Below are 24,330 nucleotides of genomic sequence, written 5' to 3'. Positions count from 1 at the left end.
TTACAATATCTTCCTAGAGAGTCTATTTCTTTGTGTTAGGAACAGTATGCATTTGTGTAATCAGCTTATTGTCTTAACATGTTACCAATGCTTTGACATATTTTCATGTTCTGATTTGAAAGGCTAGACATAACATTGTTCAATGTTCAAGTTTGGGCTTAAATAGTTTAAGTGACCCTGTTTAAGTGACCCTGACTTCTAAACAAAAGTGTTCTTAATAGAATTTAATCATAAAGTAATTAATAAGTGGGACAAGGAAAAAAGAGATGCTGTTGTATCTCAGTCTGTATCATAGCTGACAAGAAAACATAATTGGCATGCATATGCAACAAACGCCTTGTTTATTTTGTTTTGATAAAAGCTAGAATATCCTTTAAACTGTCAACAGAAAAGATAAGCTTAACTGTGATAAACAGTGCTGAAGATGCTATTCTTGGTGATAATTTGTGGTTCAATGGCATTTCCTCCTCTTCTCTCCTCACCCTTTGTTAAAGAACATCTGGCCAGACATCTGCAAATGCACACTCATCTCGGAGTCATGCAGTGTTTCAGATCATTCTCAGGAGAAAAGGGAAACTGCATGGTAAATTTTCATTGATTGACTTGGCTGGAAATGAAAGAGGAGCAGACACTTCTAGTGCAGACAGGCAAACGCGACTGGAAGGTGCTGAAATTAACAAGAGCCTTTTAGCACTCAAGGTAAATAAATGCCTGCTATTGTATTTAATGTAATGAAACCACTCTGGCTTTCTACACTGCAACAACTGGAAAATAAAAATGAAAAAGGGATGATATATTTACATTCCTTAGCATAGATGCACACATTTTCTTTGACAAGCCTGTGGGTAGTATGTAATGCACTGTTATAGGCAATATCGAGAATATAACTAGTGAATGATATGTGTTTGTATCCTGCTCTTCTTCCAAGAAGTTCAGAGCAGAATTTTAAGATTGTGCTAAACCTGTATTTTTGGGTACACCGCAGGAGAATGACACACAAATCCATGCAGTCAATTTGGTTCTAAGCTAAACAAGTATGTAAATTTGCTCTCCCACATCCAAAGTGCTGAATGACAAGTTGTCGAACCTTTATTTGTATGGGCCTGTGTAATTATTAACGACTGTACTTGAGTCACAGTAAATGAGAGAAGTCTTTAGCAATTAGTGGTTAGGCACAGGCTGGAACTGTAGTACTGGCCATAGATTCACCAACCTTGCCCAAAATAATGGGAAAGCAGAACCATTAAATGAATTGCAAGGAGACCATATTTGCAGCCAAGGGAGTTGTTGGATGGACCAGCACATGCTTGTTATATACTGGGACATCAACTTCTTAAAAGAACAGAAACTAAGCATCCAATCTCTGTAGAATTTTACTTTAGACCTTTTTGTTCCGTCTGGTAAAAAAATAAAAGTTTTGTTCAAGTGATAGTTGACTCTTCATTTGTATATATGTGAGTGTGCTTGTACTAATATGTGGAAGTACTCCTTTACACAGGCTTCCCCTCCCATCTCCAACCTTGTAAATGCCATTTTGCTTCATTCATTTTTGAAATTGTTATTCTCTTGATGAATTGCTGATTAGCATTTTACAAACATTTTTTACTTTTTCCTGGTCATTGTACATAGAGTTTAGGTGAAATATAGGACATATGGACCCCTTCTCCTCACAGAGGAAGTCTTAGTCATCTCAGGCCTAGTCATCTCAGATTATAGAGAGATAGAAATCTTGGGATGCCAACATTTTTGTGTAGGAGTTACAGTTTACATGGAGTAACTTTCTCAAATCAAAGATGACATGGGTTGGATCCAAGGGTATCATGGTGTTTTCCTAGAAAAATAAAAAATGTTTTAAGGTAGTTCTGTCAAATTTGAAGCTCTCCCAGGTTCTCCATAAATGGAAAATGGCAGGTGGATAAAAGAGAATGACTTTCCCAGAACTATCTTTTACTTCCAATCACAGTGATTGTATGAGAGATATACTATGGAGCACATTAGAAACTGGTTCAGTGATTTTTCTACTCTTTGCTAGTGTAAGTGAGTGTTAACAGCAGATAGTGCTCCACATCTCAGTGACATCTAAGAATAGATTGAGAATCACAATTACCTGGGAGTTTCTGCCCCATTGCTGTATGTTTAGTAAGTACTCAACACCATAGTCCTCCACACTGGGACCTCACAAATTGTTACTTGTTTAATTTCTTGAGCATCAGTTCCATGGAATCCTCCTGAGTTCCCACAGCTTCATTTGGTAGATTTCACGGTGGGGATAAGTAGAACAGACTGTCCAGCCTATGTGCCACTGCTTCTTCTTCCAAAAACAACTGTTTTTAAAATAAAAGCACAGACTGTTGGGACTTCTTGCATTTATAAACAAAAAATGAGAAACAACCAACCTCCCTCCCTCTCTGGATGGCTGAAAAAATTATGAGGGTCAGTCTTTGATGGCTTTACAGGCATCAGTAATGTGCTCTGTGCATTTGTGTGTATAATAATAATAATAATAATAATAATAATAATAATAATAATAATAAATAATTTATATTTCCCTGTGTATCGAGGTGGGATTACAGCAAAAAATTCAACAATACAAAATGCAAATACAATGTTATCTAAAAATACAAACAATAAAATGGTCAGCGATACTGCTACCACTCATTAAAATATCCAGTCGTCGTCTGTTCCCATACTATTGAGTCAGAAGTGGGGGTGTTCTTTAGGATCAGTTATAGCAGATCAGATGGATAGGCCCGCCGAAAGAGATCCGTCTTAAGTGCCTTCTTAAAGGCTTCTAGTTTAGTAATAAGGCGGATCTCTTCCGGCAAGTTGTTCCATAGTTCAGGGGCTGCGGCTGTGAAAGCTTTGTGGGAAGTTGTAACTAATCTGGTTTTCCTGGATTGTGTAGGGAGAGGCGTTCCCTTAAGTTGTGAGATAATGCCATATGTGAGATAATGTCATACAAATCAAACAAAATGGGGCAGACAGTTTTGGCATAGAATGAGAATAATAATAATATACATATTATAAAACCTAAATACATTTTAAAATGAATATCTTTTTAAGCTTTGTGTTTAGCTGGCTTTTTTGCCTTAAAAAGGGCTACTATACCTAGAATGTTCATCTAGTTCTGACTAAAATCATAGGGTGGAGAGCTTGATATTTACTGATTTCCTATTACTCAGTGGTGGAGGGATTTGAAGCTTTCAATGGGGAATCATGCTGATCTTCTACTTCAAATCACCTGTTAATTTATGGTGACCCCATGATTTTTGTAGAGTTTTCTTAGGCAAGGAATACTCAGTAGTACTTTGCCATTTTCTTCCTCGGAAATATAGCCTCTCACCTAATTTTCCTTTGTAGCCCCCCCTCGGGTTTAGCTTCCAAAATCAGAGAGGATCTGATGGCTTCCGGGTATTTAGACTGTCTCTTCTACCTTATATTCTCCATGTACTAATATATTTGTTCACTAAAATAACCAATATTACAAATTAAAATATAAAACTAAACAGAATTGACCATGGGAGAAGGGGAGGAAGTGTGTTGCTCCTGTTTTGGTCATCAGTGTATATCATATTGTTTACAAAACATGCAAATGGTGCATTAGTGAATATTTAATAATACAGTTACAGTTGGCCCTCCACATTCACAGGCTTCAGATGTGCAGTTTTGACTATTTGCGACTTTATAGCTGCTGCTTAACAAGGTCAATCTCTTCATTCTCCCCTCCTCACCCTGCCTGCCAACCAGCCAAAACCAACACCATGCATTCCCTTGCTTTGTCAAATTGCATCCTCCTCATTTCCAAAGACCTTCCCTTTCAATTCGATGTTTGCAGCCACCCCCTAGGAGGATCCAACTTCTGCTCTGTCCTCCCCCTCTCTCCCGGCCAGACAAAAGCAGCACCGCACCTTTGCTTTGTGGTGATGGTTGTAAACATTGGATTCAGAATGGAAAGACTTGGGAAATGAGGAGAATGCAAAGTTTGTCAAAATAGGCAAGATACGGTATTGTTTTTGTGTGGCTGGGAGGGCAGGAGAGGAGAAGGTGGCTCCTTTGCTGCTGTGGCTGCCAACTTCAGATTGAAAGTGGAAGCACTTTGGAAATGTGGAGGAGGCTGTGTTTCAGGATGCAAAGAGAGTTACGGGTGGTGCTCTTAGTAGGAGAGGACTCTTTATCATTCATGTTGGGGTGGGCTAACACATTAGCTGTTTTTCCACTTCCACAGAGGTCTTTGGTCCCTAACCTTTGCAAATGTGGAGGGGTGACTGTACTTTCAGATATACCTACTCAACTAACCAGGAAATGAAACAGGTTCTGCACCAATTTATACTAACAACAACACACTACTAATGTATGACTACTTTAAAATATGATGATGATAAGTGCAGAATATAATCTTCATGTCTACTGGAGATGTACCAAAATAGTATAATTTTATCCCTTGCTTTTGCCCTATTTGTTTACATTTCAAATGCTTTAATATTTGGCTTTGGGGGAAGTTGCTTTTTGTGCATAGTCTAATTCATTCATTGTGTCAGGCTTTGAAATGTTAGTCTCTTCTCCTTAGGAAAAGAACCTAACATGTATTTATTTTGCCAGTACACATTTTTGCTGTTTGTTTTTACTAGCAATACAAATCCAACAATAAATATCCCTAATGTACATGTTTCTTATTTGGATATGTTTGCATTGCTACCCCAGCACATGGGGGGGGGGGGGAATCAAGATTTAGTGTTTATTTGTACTTAACTGCAGTGAACTCTTGTGCTCTTGCTCTGCTTTGTTTGTCATCTTCTCGATGTGATTAATTATATAGGGGATTAAGAATAACTAAGCAACACAGATGTTCTAAATTACTATTGTTAGAAATAAATGGAACATTTCTAATTGAATGGTGCAATCTACAACCTTTAACAGTTTTTGTATCATAATAATAATAATAATAATAATAATAGATTGGAATTGAGTTACTTAGCAATTCTCCAGTCTGATTGAAATAGCCAGTGATGTGCTTCCTATTAGTAAAATATTTGAAAAGTTGTCATTATTGTTATCAGTAGTCAAATACTTAAGTAGTGGGCATACATAGTCCACAAGGAAAGATGTAGAACTCCCTGAAAGTCAACTTTGGTTTTTCAGCCATATGAGAAATGTCCCCTTTTATGATTTGATCTTCACCTATACTGGTCTAGGAATGCACCTAACAGATGATATTAACTGTGTGTGTGTGTTTAAATTCTTGGGTTTCGTACTTCTTAGGGGGGGTTCCATTCATTCCAGGCAAGGATTGTTTCTCAAAGCAACTATGTCTGGACACAACCCCTGCCATTTGAGTATAGCAGCAACAATACATATTCTTTGAATGCTTATAGTACTGCTTTTACTAGAAATGAATGAAATTCAAATTTAACATTTCAAAGCCATGTTCAGTAAAATAACCAGATTTACAAATTATAGTGTAAAAAAATAAAATCAGTTAATTTCAGCCCTTGATACCATGATTTGTTTCTATATAGGCCATGCATACTTAGAGAAGTGCCCTTGATAACCAAATTACGAACAAAATTCCTTCTCTGAAGGAAATATGCACATTTTAGGTGCACATATTATACCCATGGTTTACATTTTATAAGAGAAAAGGCTATTTGAGGTTTTAAGTGCATTTTTCTAAGCTAACCTAAAGATGCTTTAAAAACAGTGCCAGCAGTAATAAATAAGGTCATATTAAGCATTCTTTTCTTCAGTCCTGGGTTTGAGTAAATTGTTTCAATTTGCAGGGCAGGATCTCCAGAAGTCAGGAAGAACAGTAGCAATTAAAAGCATTTGCCCTTAGCTTCTTGCATGCACCAGAATCTAGTGTTTGTATTCAGTTCAGACATAAAATTCAGTTTTGAGCAATATATAATCAGAATGAAATGATGAATTTGAAATTAAATGTCACACATATTTTTCTTAATTAGAAAGACCAGATGTTCCTTGGTAATATGTTAATATTAGCTTATAAATATGTGAAATTTCACATCATGTGTTAGTTTCTTTGGCTTGTTAATATTAGTTGTATTTAAAACATTTGTAGGGATCTTGAGAAGGAAAAAGTATAAACATATTTACTCTTACAGGAGTGCATCAGAGCCTTAGGCCGAAATAAACCTCATACACCATTCAGAGCGAGTAAACTTACTCAGGTTCTCAGAGATTCATTCATAGGAGAAAACTCTCGCACCTGTATGGTAAGTGTGTTGCCGTGCTTGCATTGTGAAAACAGCTGTTTAGGCATCTTGTTACATGTTTATAGATCAAGTTTAATTCACTGGAGACCATGTCCAAATGGGATAGCAGCTTCTGTATTTTCTGGAGCTAATCAATTTTTTTGCTAAGAAAACCCATTGATATGTTCACTCTAGGATTACCATAAGTCAGAAACTACTTGAAGGCCCGCAAAAAGAACAAATTGTTTTTATGCAGCTACCAGCATACACTGGAAGCTGCACTGGAAGGAAGAGAGACGTGTGCCGGAAGAAAACAATGGTGTGCGCTCCGTGGCGTGTTTTTTCCCTTACGCGGGGGGGGGGCAGGGGCGGAACGACTGTACTCTGAAATATAGATGCATTTTAAACTAGTCTGATTGTTGATGGCAAGTTAAGAACGTAATGTGCAGCAAGTAATTACAGATACACAACTTCATTTTTTAAAATTTACATTTCTTTCAAAATAAGTACAGTTGTCCCTCCCGATTTATTGGGGATCCATTCCGGGACCTCCACTTCACCCCCACCCCCGTGAATCCGGAAAATCGCAAATATTCAAGTCCCCAGTGCGAACAATGGCTGTGCGAAATTGTGTGCACTGCTGCACGCATGCTTCAGGCGCACGCACCATTTTGTCCCTGCTTGCCATCTGCGAAGGAGTGAGACTGCGGACTCCCAAGTCCACACATTGGGAGGGACAACTATACTGCTTTTTAAATATAAATCCATTAAGAAAATAACTTCTCTTCTGTTGTCTTTTGCTCCCAGATTGCTACTATTTCTCCTGGGATGGCATCTTGTGAAAACACTCTAAACACGCTAAGATATGCAAACAGGTATGAGAAAGGTTTTATGTAGATGCTATTTTTGGATTTTTATAAATTCATTAGTGCTGGTGCTTTGTGGTTTATAAGCTGCCTTAGTCTGTTTAGATGCCATTAGAAAGTAGACCTAACAGTAGATCTGAACACCTTTATGTTTGGATACACTTCAAATTTAATATTCACGAATCCTAAATAACACTGATTTAATTAAACAAATACAGTATTTTGACATATGTTTGTGTCTTCCCTGATACGAAACAAAAACTAATTGTAAATTAATAAAAATCTGTTAGAACCTGAACAGTTTTTGGGATTCAGCTTTCTTATACTGCTGTAAGGTACTACAGATGCAGGTCAGAATTGGTGTTGGGCTGGGCTTCACTTACACAGAAGAACTGATGATGAAAATAACTGTACTTCCTGTTTTCAAGCCACAGCTGAGCAACATGTCAGTTTGGAAAGAAAATTTAAAATATGCTTTTCTCTAAGGCAGCAGTGAACACTGGGACAGCAAACAGTGCCTGTCTTTATTAAAAAAAAAAATCTGTCACATTTTACAAAATAGGAGTGTCTATTTATTTCAGAATCAGTCCTTGCATGATGTATCTTTCTGGCAAGTATTAGCTGTTGTTGGCAGAGCAGTAGTATTGGGTGTCCAGGCATTATACCAAAAAACAGTGAGGAGACAAGCTCCATGTTCTCTGAGATGGTCAACTGTTTTTTCAGTATTTTTTTAAAAAAGCTCAAAGTGTTTTGACCTCAGTGAGAAAAACCCTTCTTCAATGGCTAGAAACAAACACAAATATACATATATTATATGTATTAAAAATAACACTCAATTAACTATAATCTATAAAAACATACTATATATACTCAACTATCAGTTGACCTCATGTATAAGTCAAGGGCAGGTTTTGGGTCCAAAATTATAGATTTTGCCATGACCAGTGGATAAGTTGAGGGTAAAACTTGGAGGCTTCTTCAGTGTGTGTATGTGTACATACAGCAAGAGAGACTCTAATTGAGGAATTTTACTTCATCGTTTCAGCTTTCGTTTCATCCTTCACTACCCAGACAGTGGGTAGGAGAGGGACTCTGTTTGTTTAAGAGCAGTCAGTCACCCAAGACTCTTTCTGCTTGGTGCAAGGGAGAAATAAACTGCTCTGCCAACTGCATGGAGAAATCTGAAAGAGGTGCTATCGCATTACCATACTGACCTGAAAATAAGTCGTCCTGGGGTTTTGGGATCAATTTTTGGGGATAAATTTCTTGATTTATAGATGAGTATATACTGTAGAAACACATTATTTTCCATATTAAAAATGCACATACCTTCGGAAGAAATCACTGGAGTTGAAAACACTCTCCAAAGAAGGTCTTTTCTTATTGAGGCCAAAACATGTTTTTTTTAAAAAATACTGAATAAACAGTTGACCATGTGAAAGCATCTGGAACCTGTCTCCTCACTGTTTTCTGCTTTTCAACATGCTTTTCAGTATTCTCTTCACAGTTACTATGGCCTTTATCATATGTGGGGGGTTTGCAGCTCAGATCTGCAGTCACTCCTATTCTAGCAACGCGAAGCATGATGTTTTTTCATACCAGATCTGGAGTCACTCCTGTCTAGCAATGCAAATTCATGTTAAAACGTGATGTTTTACCACACTTGGTTGCATTTTTGTGGCCCTTCCGAATCAAGGGGGAATCGGAGTCAGTTTGATTCCGGACAAATCACATGATGCAGATTCAAGCAAAGCGTGGTGAGTGCACATTGTATTACCACACTGGAACATACTTTGAGGCTTCAACGATTCGAATCGGCACCCTTGCACATGCTCAATGGGGCTCTGGATGCTGTCTTCCTTCCCTGCCCCCTCCTTAGCTATCATCCTTCATCAGGGTGAAGGAGGAGGCAGGGGATGATGGGGCAGGTCGCAGGGGGTCACTTGGGGTTAGATCGGGATGATGAAAGAGGCAGGCGATGATGGGACGGGTCACTTGGGGTTAGATCGGGATGATGAAAGAGGCAGGTGATGATGGGACGGGTCACTTGGGGTTAGATCGGGATGATGAAAGAGGCAGGGGATGACGGGACGGGTCACATGGGGTCATTTGGGGTTAGATCGGGATGATGAGAGAGGCAGGAGATGATGGGATGGGTCGTATGGGGTTACTTGGGGTTAGATCAGGATGATGAAAGAGGCGGGATGATGGGACGGGTCGCAGGGGGTGACTTGGGTTAGATCGGGGTGATGAAAGAGGCAGGGGATGATGAGATGGGTCGCAGGGGGTCACTGGGGCCAGGATCAGGATGCAGGAGCAGGCAGGGGATGATGGGATGGGTCACTGGGGCCAGGATCGGGATGCAAGATCAGGCAGGGGATGATGGGATGGGTAGCAGGGTGGCAGAGAGGACGAGATGGGGTGAAGAAGGAGGAGGGGGAGGAAGGAGCAGGATGCAGGGGCCAAGGGGGCGACATCGGCGTGATCTTTCACACCAGACCAATTCGAAATGAAATCGAAGTGAGCTTGAATGCGAATTTTGTGAATTCACTTTTTACCGAATTCACCAAAATGAGGAGTCACTTTGGATTCACTGTGGAAGCGCTATGGAAGGAGCTCCCGTAGAAATGAATCACATGTGATAACACATCACGTTATCAGGTGAATTTGCATCGTTGAACCTGCAGTCACATCGGAATTGAGCTGTAAAAGGCTTCAAAAATCTCTGTGTTATAAATGCCTAAGCCAGACAGATCTGTTGTGGTACCGCTGCCAAAATTCTAAGCTTATACTGGAGGACTAGTTCCTTTGGCACGATGTATGTATTTCTGCAATGCGCTTTACATGGGGCTACCTTTGTATCAAACCTGGAAGCTTCAACTGATTTAAAACGCTGCAGCCAGACTGATCACTAAAACATCTAGATCATAACACATTGCACCAATATTAAAATCTTTACACTGGCTTCCAGTTAGCTTCGGGGCCCAATACAAAGCTTTGGTTATTACCTTTAAAGACCTACATGGCTCAGGCCCGAGTTACTTGAAGAACACCTCTCCCTACACAATCCGCCCCGCACATTCAGCACATTTGAAAATATATTATTAGAGTACCCAAAAATCAGATTGAAATCAACCTATGACAGGATATTTACTGCTGGTGCCCCTAGACTTTGGAACAGTCTGCTGGAAGAGATCCATCATATCAACACCTTAGATCAGGGGTAGGCAACCTTTTTGAGCCAGGGGCCGGGTTGCTGTCCCTCAAGACAATTGGGGGGGCCGAAGCCGGGGGGTGGAGCTTCCACCCTCCAGGAGCAGGGCTGTGTGCTTCCACCCTCCAGGGCGGAGCTGCACGCCGGGGGCGGAGCTTCCACTGAAGCCCCGTGGGGAGGAGGAAGCGTGTGCCCGCCCGCTGCTCCTCAGTCCCTTCCTTTGGCTGAATGGGCTCCAAGGGGCCCTTTCGGCTGAAGGGGAGGAAGGCCGAAGGGAAGGGCTTGGGCACCCGTCCCAGGCCCTTCCTTTCGGTCAAAAGGGCTTCAAGGGGCCCTTTTGGCCGAACGGGAGGGAGGCCGAAGGGAAGGGTTTGGGCATCCGTCCCAGGCCCTTCCCTTCGGCCAAAAGGGCTGCAAGGGCCGTGGGGGGAGCCCCCGGAGGCAGCAGGCCGCTTCCGTGGGCTCCATTTCGGCCCTTGCGGCCCCAGGCCTCCCTCTGGAGGGAGAGGCCTGGGGCCGCATGGGCCGAGAAGGAGCCCGCGGAAGTCCTCCTCCTCCTCCCGGGCGGCGTGCTCAAGAGGAGCCCGTCCCCTTTGGCCAGTTGGCCAATGGCTGGCTGGCCAAAGAGGACGAGCTCCTCCGTCCTAGCCCCGTGCGCTGCCCAGGAGGAGGAGGAGGAGGCGGCGGTGGGCTTGGTGGCGGCAGCAGCAGGACCGGACTAGGGCCGGTCCTGCCGCCTCCGCAGGCCGCATACGGCCTGTGGGCCTGGGGTTGCCGACCCCTGCCTTAGATGCTTTCAAGAAAGCACTTAAGACGGATCTCTTCCGGCGGGCTTATCCATTTGATCCACCATAACTGAACCTGGGTAGCACCCTATCTTTCATTAATCATATATAGGTATGGATTTGTATTCATTTATTGAATTTGCTTTGTTAACTAATTGAAGTAATTCTGGATAACTTTGTGCTTGTTGTAATGGCGATTTTATCTGATGTATTCCCGCCTCGATCCATGGGGAGAGGCGGGAAATATAAATAAAGATATTATTATTAGTATGTGTGTCTGTTACTAACCATATTTGGATTCTGCTGCTGCATCATAGAACTTTACAAGTAGTATATAGGTTCTTGTTATCCATGTACCACTTTTTAATACTGGTGAAAGTCTTTAAACTGCATGGCCACATATTTTTATAATGTCTATTACTAACTATGTCCTGGGCTCATTGGTCATTATGCCTGCAGTGATTTGTTCCTGTTTCTGAAGCTATTTGAAAGAATACATTTTGAGATCCCTGTGTGGCCCATTAATGGCAATCAGTTTCTGTCTATTCCACCCCATTTATTAATCTCCAGGACAACCTTGTTCAGATCACCATCCTTTAACCTCAGTTTCTTAATTTATATTAATTCCTTTTATCAGAGGGTTGCTAAGAGCATTACTGAAGGATTGTTTGTCAAGTATTTTGTTCACTGGCTCAAGTGCTAAATAAATGACTGATTACAATAATAGTGGCTGTAATTTTCATTGTCTTTACACAAACACTTTCTTTTAATTTGATGCTGTATCTTGCTGCTGCAGAGTAAAGGAATTTGGAATTAGTCCTTCGGACATTCCCTTCTCACAGGGTAGTGGCAGTCGCTCTGATCTCTCTCCTTCCTATGAGTATGACGACTTTTCTCCTTCAGTCACCAGGTCTACTTCATTCTTTACATGGAATCTTTATTTTTAGTGTTTTTTCTCCCCATTGTGTAATCTGACAGACAAACCTCCACTTACTCTCCCTCTCTTTTGAGGCATCACCTTCTTTTTGTTTTCATTTTGTTTGACAGGTGGTGACACTGCATGGCCTGCAAATCATCTTCCCAGTCATTATTATTCATCTTTACTTTTTCAAACATTTCATGCCCATGCTTGTTTTTCCCATTATGTGTAAGAGGTGGTGATGTCACCTTGATAATATTAGCAGTTTTATGTCTGACTAATTGAAATAAGGTGTATGCTTATTTTAATGCATATCAAATAATGATATGAAATTATAGCACAATACACATTCTTGTTTGACTGCAAAGTTTAATCTTGTAATCAATAATATTGCAATTATTTTATTAAGAGCATTAAGCTGACATCACCATCATTTATGTGAATTGATGAAGTGTTCTTTTTTCAACTCTAAGGGAAATGTTGCTAAAATGAATGCCTATTTTGAAACTGTAGAGTAAAGGAGCTGACAGTTGATCCCAGTGCTGCTGGTGATATCCGTCCAATCATGCATCATACTCCAAATCAGATTGACGACTTGGAGGCACAGTGGGGTGTTGGGAGCTCACCTCAGAGAGATGATCTTAAACTGCTTTGTGAACAAAATGTGAGTACTTCACAAATCTCAGTTGCTCTTGGTACAGTGGAAATACATACCCTGACTAGTTTGTTTTAATTGTCCACTGCTTTGGTCTGTCTGTCTCTCTCTCTCTCTATCTGTATTAAATGAACGTGAATCATATGTTGGAGGCATTCTTCCTTTGGTTTGTGAATCTTCTGTAAGTCAGGTCAGTTAAATTCTAATGTAACATAATTTTATTTCTATTTTATTTTATTAGCAGGGGAAGATGTACAGTATATCATGCCAAATGTGTTCTAAAAAGCCTCCAGATGGCTCACAATATAAACAGCAAGAAAAATAATTCCAATTAGTATTTTTATAGACCTTTAGCCTTGTCTTCAGCCTTCAAAATGTAAAGATCACACTTTTCTCAGGCTTTGATTCCTAATAAAGATGAGCCTTTTGGATGACCCTCTTGGATGACCTGCTGTTTTAATTTTACTTTTCTGACCTTTCTGAGATAGAGCAATCAGAACTGCACACAGTGTTCTAAATAATGACACATTATAAACCTATATAGTGGCATTAAGATGCTTGATATTCCACTCTTTAAACCCTTTCCTGATTATAAAAAAAAAAAATAATTTCCCATTTTGGAATACCTAATATATTTCTGAATCTGTTTCAGGGCAACATAGACAGTTGCACAAATCTTTGTCAGTTTGTCTTTCTGACAGATACACAGATAGGCAGACACTCAGTTGACGTTGGCCTTGCTATAGTGGTCCTGAGGTCTCAGCTAAATTTTCCTCTTTACCAAATCACTGAGAAATAGTTGCTTTAGGACAACTGTATCCTAAATTTTCAAGGTATGGCTTCTACCTTCTTCTCCAGGGCATGGCTTCCCCTTGGTTCTCTTGACTGCTGGTTTCATGGAATTACCACTCTCCTCCTCTCTTTTTCCACAACTCATTTTCCCAACTTGTTCTTTCTGCTTGGTTGCTGTTTTGCAGACTTCACCTACTTGGTGGCAGCAAGAGGAACCAGGTTGAATTCATATTCTCAGAGATGTGGACACAGCTACAGCTTCAGTGGATTCTTTTCTCTACTGGCTATATATTGCTAGCAGGGAACTTTTTAGGCTTTTCTAGGCATCTGTACCTGGCTGGAAACATCTCTGAGTTATTATGGGAACCACTGGCATAAGAATTCTCATACCTGACAGGTTCATGAGAGCATTCATAAAACATCTGATAAATGTATTGTGATCTTTCCCTTTTACTTTCCTAATCATTGGGCTTTCAGCTTCAGTTCAGTCAGTAGTGAGGGACTTGCACTTTTGACAGTTATATACTCTATAAGTCAACCTTATGTATAAGTTGAGGACAGGTTTGGGGGTCAAAATTCTGGATTTTTATATGTCCTGTGGATAAGTCGAGTTTAAAACTTAGGGGCATGTAACAAAGGTTGTAAAGGATAAAGCAAAGGAAAATAATGCTAAAGAGCTTATAAAATTGCAGCAGGCATAGCTGTTTGTGCTCACCCTAGAGGCTGGATGGATGAAAGAATAGAGGGGAGTCAGTGCTGCCAGGACAAATAACACTCGTGCCTTTCACCAGGGGATGGTTCCTTTTGAAATAAAAATTAAAGTACAGTACTTACATTGACCTGTGGATAAGCTGACTCAAGTTTTTTGGGTCAATTTTACTAAAATTTCTAGTCTTATCCATGAGTATATACTGTACAATATTTGAAAATGTACTAAGCACATTTTTAAATCAAATCAAACCTTTTAACAAAGGATTCTGCTGCTAGTTCTACCACACTCCCCATGGCTTTCACCTAAGAAGAAAATGTACACTTAAACTTATTCAAGCAAATGAGATATTTTAGTTCCCCAGTCATGTTCTGTTGCAAAATTAACTGAGATCTAGACCTCCAACATAGACATCTTACAGCACTGTCACCTTCCAGCATTTTGTGTGTCAAGAGTCCAATCTTTCTGTGCTTCACTGCAAGTCCATCACACATGGGAAAAAAATCAAATTTCTTCTTGCATTTCCAACAGGCATTTGAACTATGTTTAATTGTTTTCAATAATCTGTCAGGAGATAAATGCCATCTATGTATCATATTTTATACCATGTAATATACTGGAATTCCTGTGGGGTCAGAAAATGCCCCAAATTAAGCCACTCTCTGCAGTTTTTGTATCTGGTTGGGAGAAGGTTAACTATGGTGGCATGATTTCAAGTAATGTATCTTTGGGATTGAGCATTTCCTGCTTTTTAGATTCATCAATCACTATATACAGACTTCTTTTTAAAGAAATAATATTCCAAGCATACTTTTTGGTAGTTAGATCTGGTAATAGATCAGATGGTCAGATTGGGATGGTAGGCAAGGGTGGGAACAGTCCTTGGAGCATATTATGGTTCTTTGAAAAACCACATTCTGTCATCTGAATCTGCTTGGATTTTAAAATACTTAAAAGCAGTGGTGTCACTGGGGGATGAGTGTGGTGGTGTGGCCCGCATTGGGCGGTTCTCCTGCTGGGGGAGGGGGGGGAACATACTGAGCCCTGCTTCCCCGTAGTGGTGGCTGTCTTCCCATGAGAAGGCAGCTGTCACTACAAGGAAAGGCAAGGCTAAATGCACCCAGCCCTGCATCTTGCAGTGGTCCCAGTCTCCTCATGAGGAGGCTGCCACTGGTGAGGTGAAGGAGAAGGGGCAAGCGCAACCTTTTGGCCATTCCCCCAGCAGCCCCCCCTCACTGCTTAAAAGAGCCTGTCTCTCTGTCTCACCACTATCAGAGTTACTTTTGGTGAGATTGTTGGAGAGAGTTTTCCTGGAGCTTGCTCCCATGTCTGTAACCATTTGACAGGGGAGGCCAGGTTAGCTAGCTGCTGTCTTACTGTCAGAAAAATATTTTTGTTTAGACAGACTTTATGTCTAAGTTGATCTGCTGCTAAAGCAGGTTTTAATCTGGTTTGGGCTTTTATATCTTGTTTTTATTTGATACTGTTTTAAATTATTTATAACTTAATTATTTCTTATTATTTCATTGTTCTCTACTTTGAGTACTAGTTTTAGTAGGAATCAGGATATTAATTAATTTGAGACTCTAGCCTTCCTCTAACAAGATGCCTTTTTTGGAATTAGCATAAATGATCCATTTCATCCAGGAAAAAGGTACCTGATGTAAATCAGTGCAGGCTTGCATTTGTAAGGCTCTCCATGGCAATGATTGTTGTTTTACGCTGAGATTCTGTGGCTTATGTCATAGTTAGTGACATAATACTCAGTGACTGACAAATTCTTGCAGACATGCTACATTGAAGTTGATAATAGGGTAAGGAGTTCCAGAACTCTGTCATGAATTCTTTTCAAAACACTTCTTTCCTTTAATTTCTGCTTTAAAATGTTTTTCAGCATATAGAATCATAGCATGTGTTATTATTTTTAAAAGGAGGAGGAAGTTTCACCACAGTTGTTTACTTTCCATGAAGCTGTGTCACAGATGGTGGAAATGGAAGAGCAAGTAGTAGAAGACCACAGAATTGTCTTCCAGGTAAACATAAGGAGCATCCACAACACTAAAGCCTAAAGAAACTTCATCATTAGTTCAGTGCAATCTTGTGGGGTTTTCAGATTGTATTTGAGAAACAGTAACAGTAGAGATCCTGTTAAAACTGAAGGAAGTTTTAGAAGGAACTAAATAGTATAGGAGGTATAGTAATCTGCGGTTCAAAACAGAATAAAAAATCATTTTAAAAATCCACTACTATATCCAGGTCTAGCTTGTTAGCTGTGTTGGAATAATACTTGCGATATCCAGTTGAGGCAGTAAACCTGTTTCTGAAAGAAACATTTGTAATTTTTTTCAGTTTTCTCACTGCTCAATAACCTCTATTTTTTATTATAAAAATACAGGAAGACTGTTGTCATATAACCTGTCTTGTCCTTGGATAATAATAATAAATAAAACTTTTACAGCGCACCCGCGCCATATGCGGGCGCACCTTACGCGGCCTTGAGCATACGCGCTCAAGCCGTGGGGCGCACGCGGGGTGGAAGGGGCGGCGCGTCCCATTCAATGGGTGCGTGCGCCCGTTGCGCCCCGCCCGCGCCGCCGCGCACGAGCCCCATTGTTTCCAATGGGGCTCGAGCATAGGCGGAATTCGCCCTATGCGGAGGGATCCGGAACGGATCCCCCTCATAAGGCGAGGACAGACTGTATTTATATCCCGCTTTTTGTTACCACAGTCAAAGCGGTGTACAATATATACAATTCCCCCACTTAAAAAAGGATTAAACAATTCTATCCATTAAAATTACAGACAATAAAATGAAAAAACAATAGTACAATAATAGAAAAACGGTGGGCAGAATCTTCACTTATATATGTCTGTGGGGGATCTTTACGTGGCCGGGTTCTATTCAGGGAAGGCCTGCCGGTAGAGATCCATCTTGACAGCTTTCTTGAAGCTCTCTAGGTTGGTAATTCGACGGATGTCGTTCAGCAGGCCATTACATAACGTGGTAGCAATCGCAGAAAAAGTCCTCTGGGGGTTGCTATCAATCTGGTCTTTGTGGACTGCAACAACTTCCTCCCAGAGGATCTGAGTGCACGGGGCGGATTGTACGGAAGGCGGCAATTCCTTATATAGGTTAGGCCCAAGCCATGGAAGGCTTTAAAGGTAATGACTAACACCTTGTACTGTGCCCGGAAACTAATATTGATGATTTCAATATTGGCGTAATATGGTCACTCCTAGTTGTTCCTGTGATCAATCTAGCAGGCATATTCTGTACCAGTTGAAGTATATTTCGGTGTCATCAGCGTACTGATAACACCCCGCTCCATGTCTATGGATGATTTCTCCCAGCGGCTGCATATAGATGTTGAATAACATCGGGGACAGGATGGCGCCCTGAGGGACACCACAATTAAGCCGTTTTTGAAGAGCAACTGTCCCTGAGCATCACCCTCTGGAATCTACCTGAGAGGAAGGAACAGAATCACTACAAAGCAGTGCCTCCAATTCCTAGCTCTCTCAGGGGCCCGTTCCGCATGGGCATAAAGTGCGTCCTGGGGACGTACTAGGGTTAGGGAAAGTGTGTACCTTACGCACGCATGTAACCCTAGTACGTCCCCAGGACGTACAAAATGGCGGTGCCATATACACATAGGCGCCCCCATTACAATGTCACGAATGGGGCGGCGTGGACGTGATGGCGCATAGAGCGCCCTTTCCGCGGCGCTAGAAGGAGCTCCGAAACGGAGCTCCTTCCGCGATTTGTGTCGCTGGCACAGCCTTTATAGACAGCTGCACCAACGATGCAAGGAAGAAAGGGGCCGAGTGGCCCCTTTCTCCTCCTCCCCACCGCCACTGGGTGTCCTTGGGGCTTGAAGCCCCAAGGACACCCCTTTCCAGGCCACGGGGAAGCGGCCTTTTGCCGCTTCCCCGCAGCCTGGAAAGCGGCGGATCGGGGCCTCAGAGGCTGCCGCTCTGGAAGCTGAGGCCCCGATCCGGTGGGGAAAGGAGCGCCTACAGGCCGCCCAAAAGGGGCAGTCTGCAACGCTCCTTAGTTTCTTAGTCTTCATCTAAATGGGTGAAAATTCTTTTACTTCAGTTAGGCATAAAGCTATTTGGTTTTAGTATTTGATAGTTGGTTATAAACACGTTCTATCATAGGATTATATGTTAATCTACGGTAAATTTTGACACCTTATTTAGGTTTGTCAGACAATTTCAAGTCTTTTAGAGTTTAGGGTGGAAAACCTGAAATTAAATGGATGTAACTAGCTTAAGCATGACAGAGCAAAATTATTTTAATAAAACATGATGGGTTATAATACATATTTCTTTATTATATTATATTTTTCCTCCCCTTGTGTCCTTGGGTGTATGCCATTCTCTGTGATACAGAAGGAACAGACCACAACTCATGGGTTCATCTCCTTATTCCATTTGAGTCAGGCAGCATCCTCAGAATTCCAGGATGTTAAAACCATTGCTTGCAACCCCTTTCTCGCTTTTTATTGCTGCCTTTGAGGTGTCGCAATCTGTTTTTAAATCCCCACTCACAACTCCCCAGTAGTCATGAAAGCTGTTTGGGCGGAAAAATGGAGTGGTGAGGCAGTGAGAGGGTGCCAAAATGCTTGTAACAAAGGGCTTAGAAGCTTCCATTTCACTGATCCAAGCTACTAATTTTGAGAAGGGCATCACAGTTTAAGTTCAGCTTTCTATCCAATCTTTTGTCTTTTAAACTCTTTTTGTTCTTATTAGGAATCTATTAGATGGTTAGAAGATGAAAAAGCTCTCCTGGAAATGACAGAAGAAGTAGACTATGATGTGGACTCATATGCTACACAGCTTGAAGCAATCCTAGAACAAAAAATTTATGTTTTTACTGAACTTCGAGGTAAGTTCAGTACCTCTTTGGAAAAGCTTTTTGTATACGAGATAATTTGTCAAGAGTGTCTACTGACTTTTTTTTAGAATTTAGTGGTAGTTGATAAAAGCTCATGTGCCCTCTTTTCCATCTGTCCCATCTTTCTTAAATTGGGACCAATCAGCTTCTTTCAGTTTGCATCTATTGTTGCTTTTCAGAGTCATATGTGCCCAGTATATGTTCTTCAAGCTTCATACTTTTCTTTGAACGTAGAGACTTGCCAAACTCTTTTCCTCATTAGCACAATTCTCTTGTTTTTTGCTGGCTTCCTTTTGTATATCACTTAAAACATGGCTGTCAAAATTGAATACTTAATTCTCATTGAGATTTATTCCTAAGCAGAATTTGCACCATTGCTTTCTGTGTGCTGCACTTGGACACCTCTGCTCCCTGTATGTATTTTTTTATTTGTATAACTGTAATGAGAGCTGCACTCCTTCTCTAGTATGGATGTGAAGAGTTTGGAAATGTTTGTTTCCATTTCATGTTGACCATACTTTGTAGTGCCCAAACCCTGGTTAATCTAATTATGGGTAGTGAAAACAAGCCAGCCACAAATACCGATATATGAAGTTGGTTTTCTTTAAGATTAACCATAGTTTAGGGTTTGGAGGTAATGTTAAAATGTTTACTCGGAAACAGAATTTTCCAGTTTTCTAGTTGCCTGTATTCTGTACAAGGAGCAGCAAACGTATGAATCCAGCACACACTCCAGCTTGTAGTCATTAAGCTAAACTGTGATTGTTAGTATGATGTCTCAAAGCAGCCATTACTACAAAGCCTGGGTATTGGAACTGCACTGAAATTACTTAGTTGGTATTGATTTTCCTTCTTTCATTTTAAGATAAAGTGAAGTCCTTCCGCACAGCACTACAAGAGGAGGAACAGGCCAGTAAACAAATCAATCCGAAGAGACCACGTGCCCTTTGAGGCAAACTTCTGCTGCTAAAGGATGCCTGAGCCTTCATTACTGTACCATGCAGTTGGTTGGAAATGAAGCTGTAAGAAGACAACTACTTGAAAGATCTAAAACTGTTGAAGTACCCTGTGAAAATGTCCCATTTCCTTTCCCCCAGCTGACATTTCAGTTGTGTGGAACACTCCTACGATGTCTGCAAAATGCTTCTAGACCAGATAGCACGACCAGGCAGGTTTTGGAACTGGGAAGCACTTTTGTTTCAAATGATTTTACTTACTCAAATTGTGAATCTTTTATGTTTTGGAAATATTTGCCAATTTTTTTTTTTAAATAATGAAGTAAAATGGTGGACTTGTAAAAACTTCACAGTATTTTGTTTCATTTATGTCAAGTTTTTGTTGCAAAGAGCAGCTGTGCAGTTTTGTATTTGCATGCATGCCCACCTCATCAGTGATTGTATATACCTCCTCTTCTAGACAGCTGTGCTCACCTCTTCTTGTTCTGTGCCTTGACCAAGGCGACTTGACCCTAAATGTTCTCTCTAAAGCACAGCCTTAATAAATGAAACTCCTTATTTGTCAATGTAAATTACTTTTATTGTGTGTACATTTTCAATGTGTGCTGTTTTCTTTTTCTGTGACTCGTTCTTCATTTCACAGTATGTGCCATATCATTGACCTGGAATTAAAAATCTGTCAGTGCAAATTGACAGCAAGCCATTCCATTTCCCTCCCTATAAAAATCTGGAATCATGCTTTATTTCAGTTCCTAAAGAGTCTCTAACATCTTCTTTGTAAAGAACAAAACTATAAATTAGTGGATGTATAATAAAATGTAAACTGATTATGAAGGAGAGTTGTATCTTAGGATAATACAAATATACGGTATGTGTGCTAGTGTGATGTCAGAATAAAAGGTGCAATCTGATTTCCACATATGGGTAGGAGAGGTGTCCCAGGATACCAGATTAACTCTTTCTTGTATGACTAAAATTGGCTTCTGATGCATGAAAGTTTACATGTGCATTAACTGTAGTTTGCAGGTAGTTAGTACTGTTGCTTTAAAAGAAAGTAGCTAATGCATATTTTCCATTTGTACAGTGCCATCAGTTGAAAAGTGGGGTGAATTTGTACCATTTGAGGATTTGCACAGTAACTCCACAAAACTTGTCTGATGCTGAAGAAATTCCACAATGATGCCTGAAACCTTCACAAATGGCACTGTGTATCCAGCACTTTTTTAAATGGTGGCACTTCAATTATTTTTCAAATTGCTATCCAAATGAAATTGCCCTTTTATGTATTTTTTGTCAGATGAATTTAGACCTCTCTAGGAGTTCTCCCTGTTCCCAGAATAGATTCCAGGTGCTCATATCAACAGACATTCCTTGGAACTATTTATTTTGTTTCTGGAACATAAGCCTATCTTTGCTGTGACTGAAGGGAAATAAAGGGAAAGCAATGAAAAGAGAGCTTAATGAGCCAGAATTTCTCAGTATTCAGCATAATTCCTTTAGAAAGGTAGGCTGTAGAAGTCTTGCCATATCATGGTGACAAAGCACCTATCTGTAAACATGAAAACAGAAACAATGTAGATTTTACACAATGTGTTTAATAAATTTAACTATGAAATATAAATTAGAGATGAGAATTTTACTTTTATGTATACTATGTAAAATGCTTTTCCCCATATTCATCTGCACTAAGATGTCTGCTTTTCAGAAATTTTAGAACAGATGTGTGGAAGCGCTCTTCATCCAGTATAGCCATTCTGGTCAGATTTTCCTCACACCAAAGTGTCAGTGTTTCTGTGACAATTGCCTTCACTTGTAATTGTATACCAAATTGGGCTAACCTGTTATCTTTTACAGTGCATTGCTACTACCTGTAAAGTTGAAAGCTGGGATATATGTGTTTAAATATATATATGCATAAAACAGTACTATTCCCCAGCTGCCTCAAGGTGGCACCACTTGTTAACAGTTAGGAGATAAACTTTATTATCTTGGCATCACCTAAAAGCCTGCCTGGTAGCAGTTGGCTTCTGTTTTGACATATGGCTAGGATATAACTCAGTGATCTGCAATAACAGAATTAATGAGTTAAATGTGCTTTCAAAGAGAAAGTTTCTTGCTGTGCTGCAAATCTTAATATTCACCATTATATTTATGATATGTCACTACAGTTAACCTGCAGTCTCATGGAGTCATTTCTTGAGTTGGCTATTCAGATGTTTTAATTAAAAGCAATTTTTGATGGTGTCATATTTTCACAAGTACAGTTCTTAAAACACGAAGAAAATTTAAACTTGTTATTTCAGCAAGGAAAGGCAATTCAAATTAAATCCTGTGGTTGCTGGCCAATGTAAGCCTGCCTCCTTTGCCAAGGTCACAAATATCTTACCTGGTTGATGGGTCCTTTCTCCTTTCACTAAACTGCATATGCAGAGGATGCATTATGACCATGAAAGAGCTTGGCTGGACACACCCACCATTCCTTTGTCAAACTCCTGTATTTGACACTTCATGTAATAAAATCCAACTAAATGGATATTGTGCACATGCATTCCATATCATAGACCATTTTGCTGTTTGAGACCCATAGAGAGGTTTCGTAATCAAAACAGACGCTATAATAGTCACTGATTAAAATAGTGGTCCTAGTGAACCTCAGCAAATTTTCAGTTAGAATATATCAGGCCACCTAGCAGCAAAATGACCAAGTCTTGCTTTGCAATGTGTCCGTTCTGTTATGCAGGGTAGGTCACAGAGACCTTGTTGGCATGCCTACAGAGATCTACAAAATTCCCCCTACCTACTTCATGCTGCCTAACCTCTACCTGAAATTGCTGGGATAGATCATCTACAAACCTTTACCTGAAATTAATAGGGCAGATTTGGGCTGTGGTGTTTTAAACATGCAGAAAACAGACATATTTCCCAGTGGCTGTTGAGTTTTAGTAAGGGTTATTTGGGGGGGGGGGGGGGGGTCAGAAGAAGGTGAACAAATATATAAATCAAGACAGATAGTTTCTGATGACAATTGTTTATTCTTTTATGGGATCCCCTTGTTTTGAGCAAAACTTAGTCTCCTTGAATTTTAAGAATACTTGTTAAGGAGTGGATATAGCAGAAGGGCTTTTGTCAAGCTTAGGTTGGTATAGCAGCTGTGACTGTGCATTTCATTGCCTTTGAAAGTGATCAGAAATCTCAGTAGCTGAAACTAGACTTACAGCCTGTACAGACTGGCGTTATACAACAGCCTCAGGGCAGAGTGGGGGTGTGGCATCCACACAAACCACACCCCAACGCTGACCTGATGCTGCCGTCATGCTATGCACCCGACTACATGGCAGGCGGTGTTACAGTGCTCCTTTGGCGCTGTGTCCAGATGCCGCACCAAAGGAGTGCCAGAAGGTGCCGCAGTGGTAGCAAAGGTGCCCTTTCAGTGGCACAAAAAGGAGCTTTTTGTGACACCTTTTTGAGCGGCGGAAATGGCAGATCAGGGCCACAGCATGTAGTTGCTATGGCCCTGATTCGGCATTGAAAGGCGCAGCTGCAGGCCGCCCATTAAGGGCAATCTGTTTTGTCCCTTAGTAAGAGCACTTTCTTCTATGCATGTGACTCAGTTGGTACTACTGTTGCATTTATTTTGGTTTTCATCCTTAGCCCATTTCAACATTTTTATTAATACTTTAAGACCTATACTACAACCTTCTCCCACATGATTTGTCTCCCTCTTCCATGCAAGATGGACCTTCTTTGATAAGTATGGCTTGCATTAAGCCCCCGGAAGGATCAACTACTTTAATTTTTTTGCCCCAAAGTGCCCACTAAGGCAGTCGGGGCATTTTCATGTTTTTACCTCCTCCAGACTTTTTTAGGCCTAGAAGAGGCCTTTTTTAAAAAAAATAGGAAGTGACTTCAGCTTGTTTCCTTTCGTTAAATGGCAAAACTCCTCCCTATACTTTCAAGAGCAGTGGTTCTCAAATGGTGAGGTGGGACTCCCAGCAAGGTATGAGCAGGGTGACCAGATACCCTAATCACAAAGGGGGACAAAATACTGTAAAATGTAGGGCATTCAAGAAAAATGTAGGCCATTATAAAAGAAAAGCTAAAAACACTAATATAAATTCATTCATGTCGTTTCTTTACAGTTTTGCATAAGTGGGATTTTATGTACTCAGCGAGGTTGATTACAAACTTCTTGGTTAAAATGCTTTGTTGGCTTGCAACATACTTAAAGAGCTCTGAGCAAGACAGAGGCTTGAAATTGGACTTTAATAGCAAGAAGCCCTTAACTGAATTTACATTCAGTCCCTCCTGTCCGCCTATTTGCAGTG

General features: G+C 40.6%; 1 protein-coding gene across 6 annotated transcripts in view; it reads left to right on the top strand.

The window, feature by feature from the left end:
• Positions 1–22,240, top strand: part of KIF2A (kinesin family member 2A) — an 81,140-nt gene extending 58,900 nt beyond the window's left edge. For 2 of the 6 annotated variants that reach the window (XM_089495271.1, XM_089495257.1), the window contains exons 14-21: positions 495–699; positions 6,120–6,230; positions 7,017–7,084; positions 11,871–11,984; positions 12,507–12,657; positions 16,081–16,182; positions 18,905–19,040; positions 19,915–22,239. In XM_089495271.1, the coding sequence (XP_089351397.1) occupies positions 495–699; positions 6,120–6,230; positions 7,017–7,084; positions 11,871–11,984; positions 12,507–12,657; positions 16,081–16,182; positions 18,905–19,040; positions 19,915–20,000 (973 nt within the window). In that variant the 3' untranslated portion in view covers positions 20,001–22,239. Of the gene's footprint in view, positions 1–494; positions 700–6,119; positions 6,231–7,016; positions 7,085–11,870; positions 11,985–12,506; positions 12,658–16,080; positions 16,183–18,904; positions 19,041–19,914 lie in introns of all 6 variants that reach the window. The other 4 variants (XM_089495283.1, XM_089495278.1, XR_016277762.1 and 1 more) reach the window with 3 other exon arrangements.
• The last annotated feature ends 2,090 nt before the right edge of the window (positions 22,241–24,330 follow it).

This window comes from Sceloporus occidentalis, unplaced genomic scaffold, assembly GCF_023333645.1.
Source record: "Sceloporus occidentalis isolate IW3139 unplaced genomic scaffold, rSceOcc1.0.p SCAF_1, whole genome shotgun sequence".
Lineage (NCBI taxonomy): Eukaryota > Metazoa > Chordata > Lepidosauria > Squamata > Phrynosomatidae > Sceloporus > Sceloporus occidentalis.
Note: the sequence above shows the minus strand (reverse complement) of the source record. Positions and strands in the feature narration are given on the sequence as shown.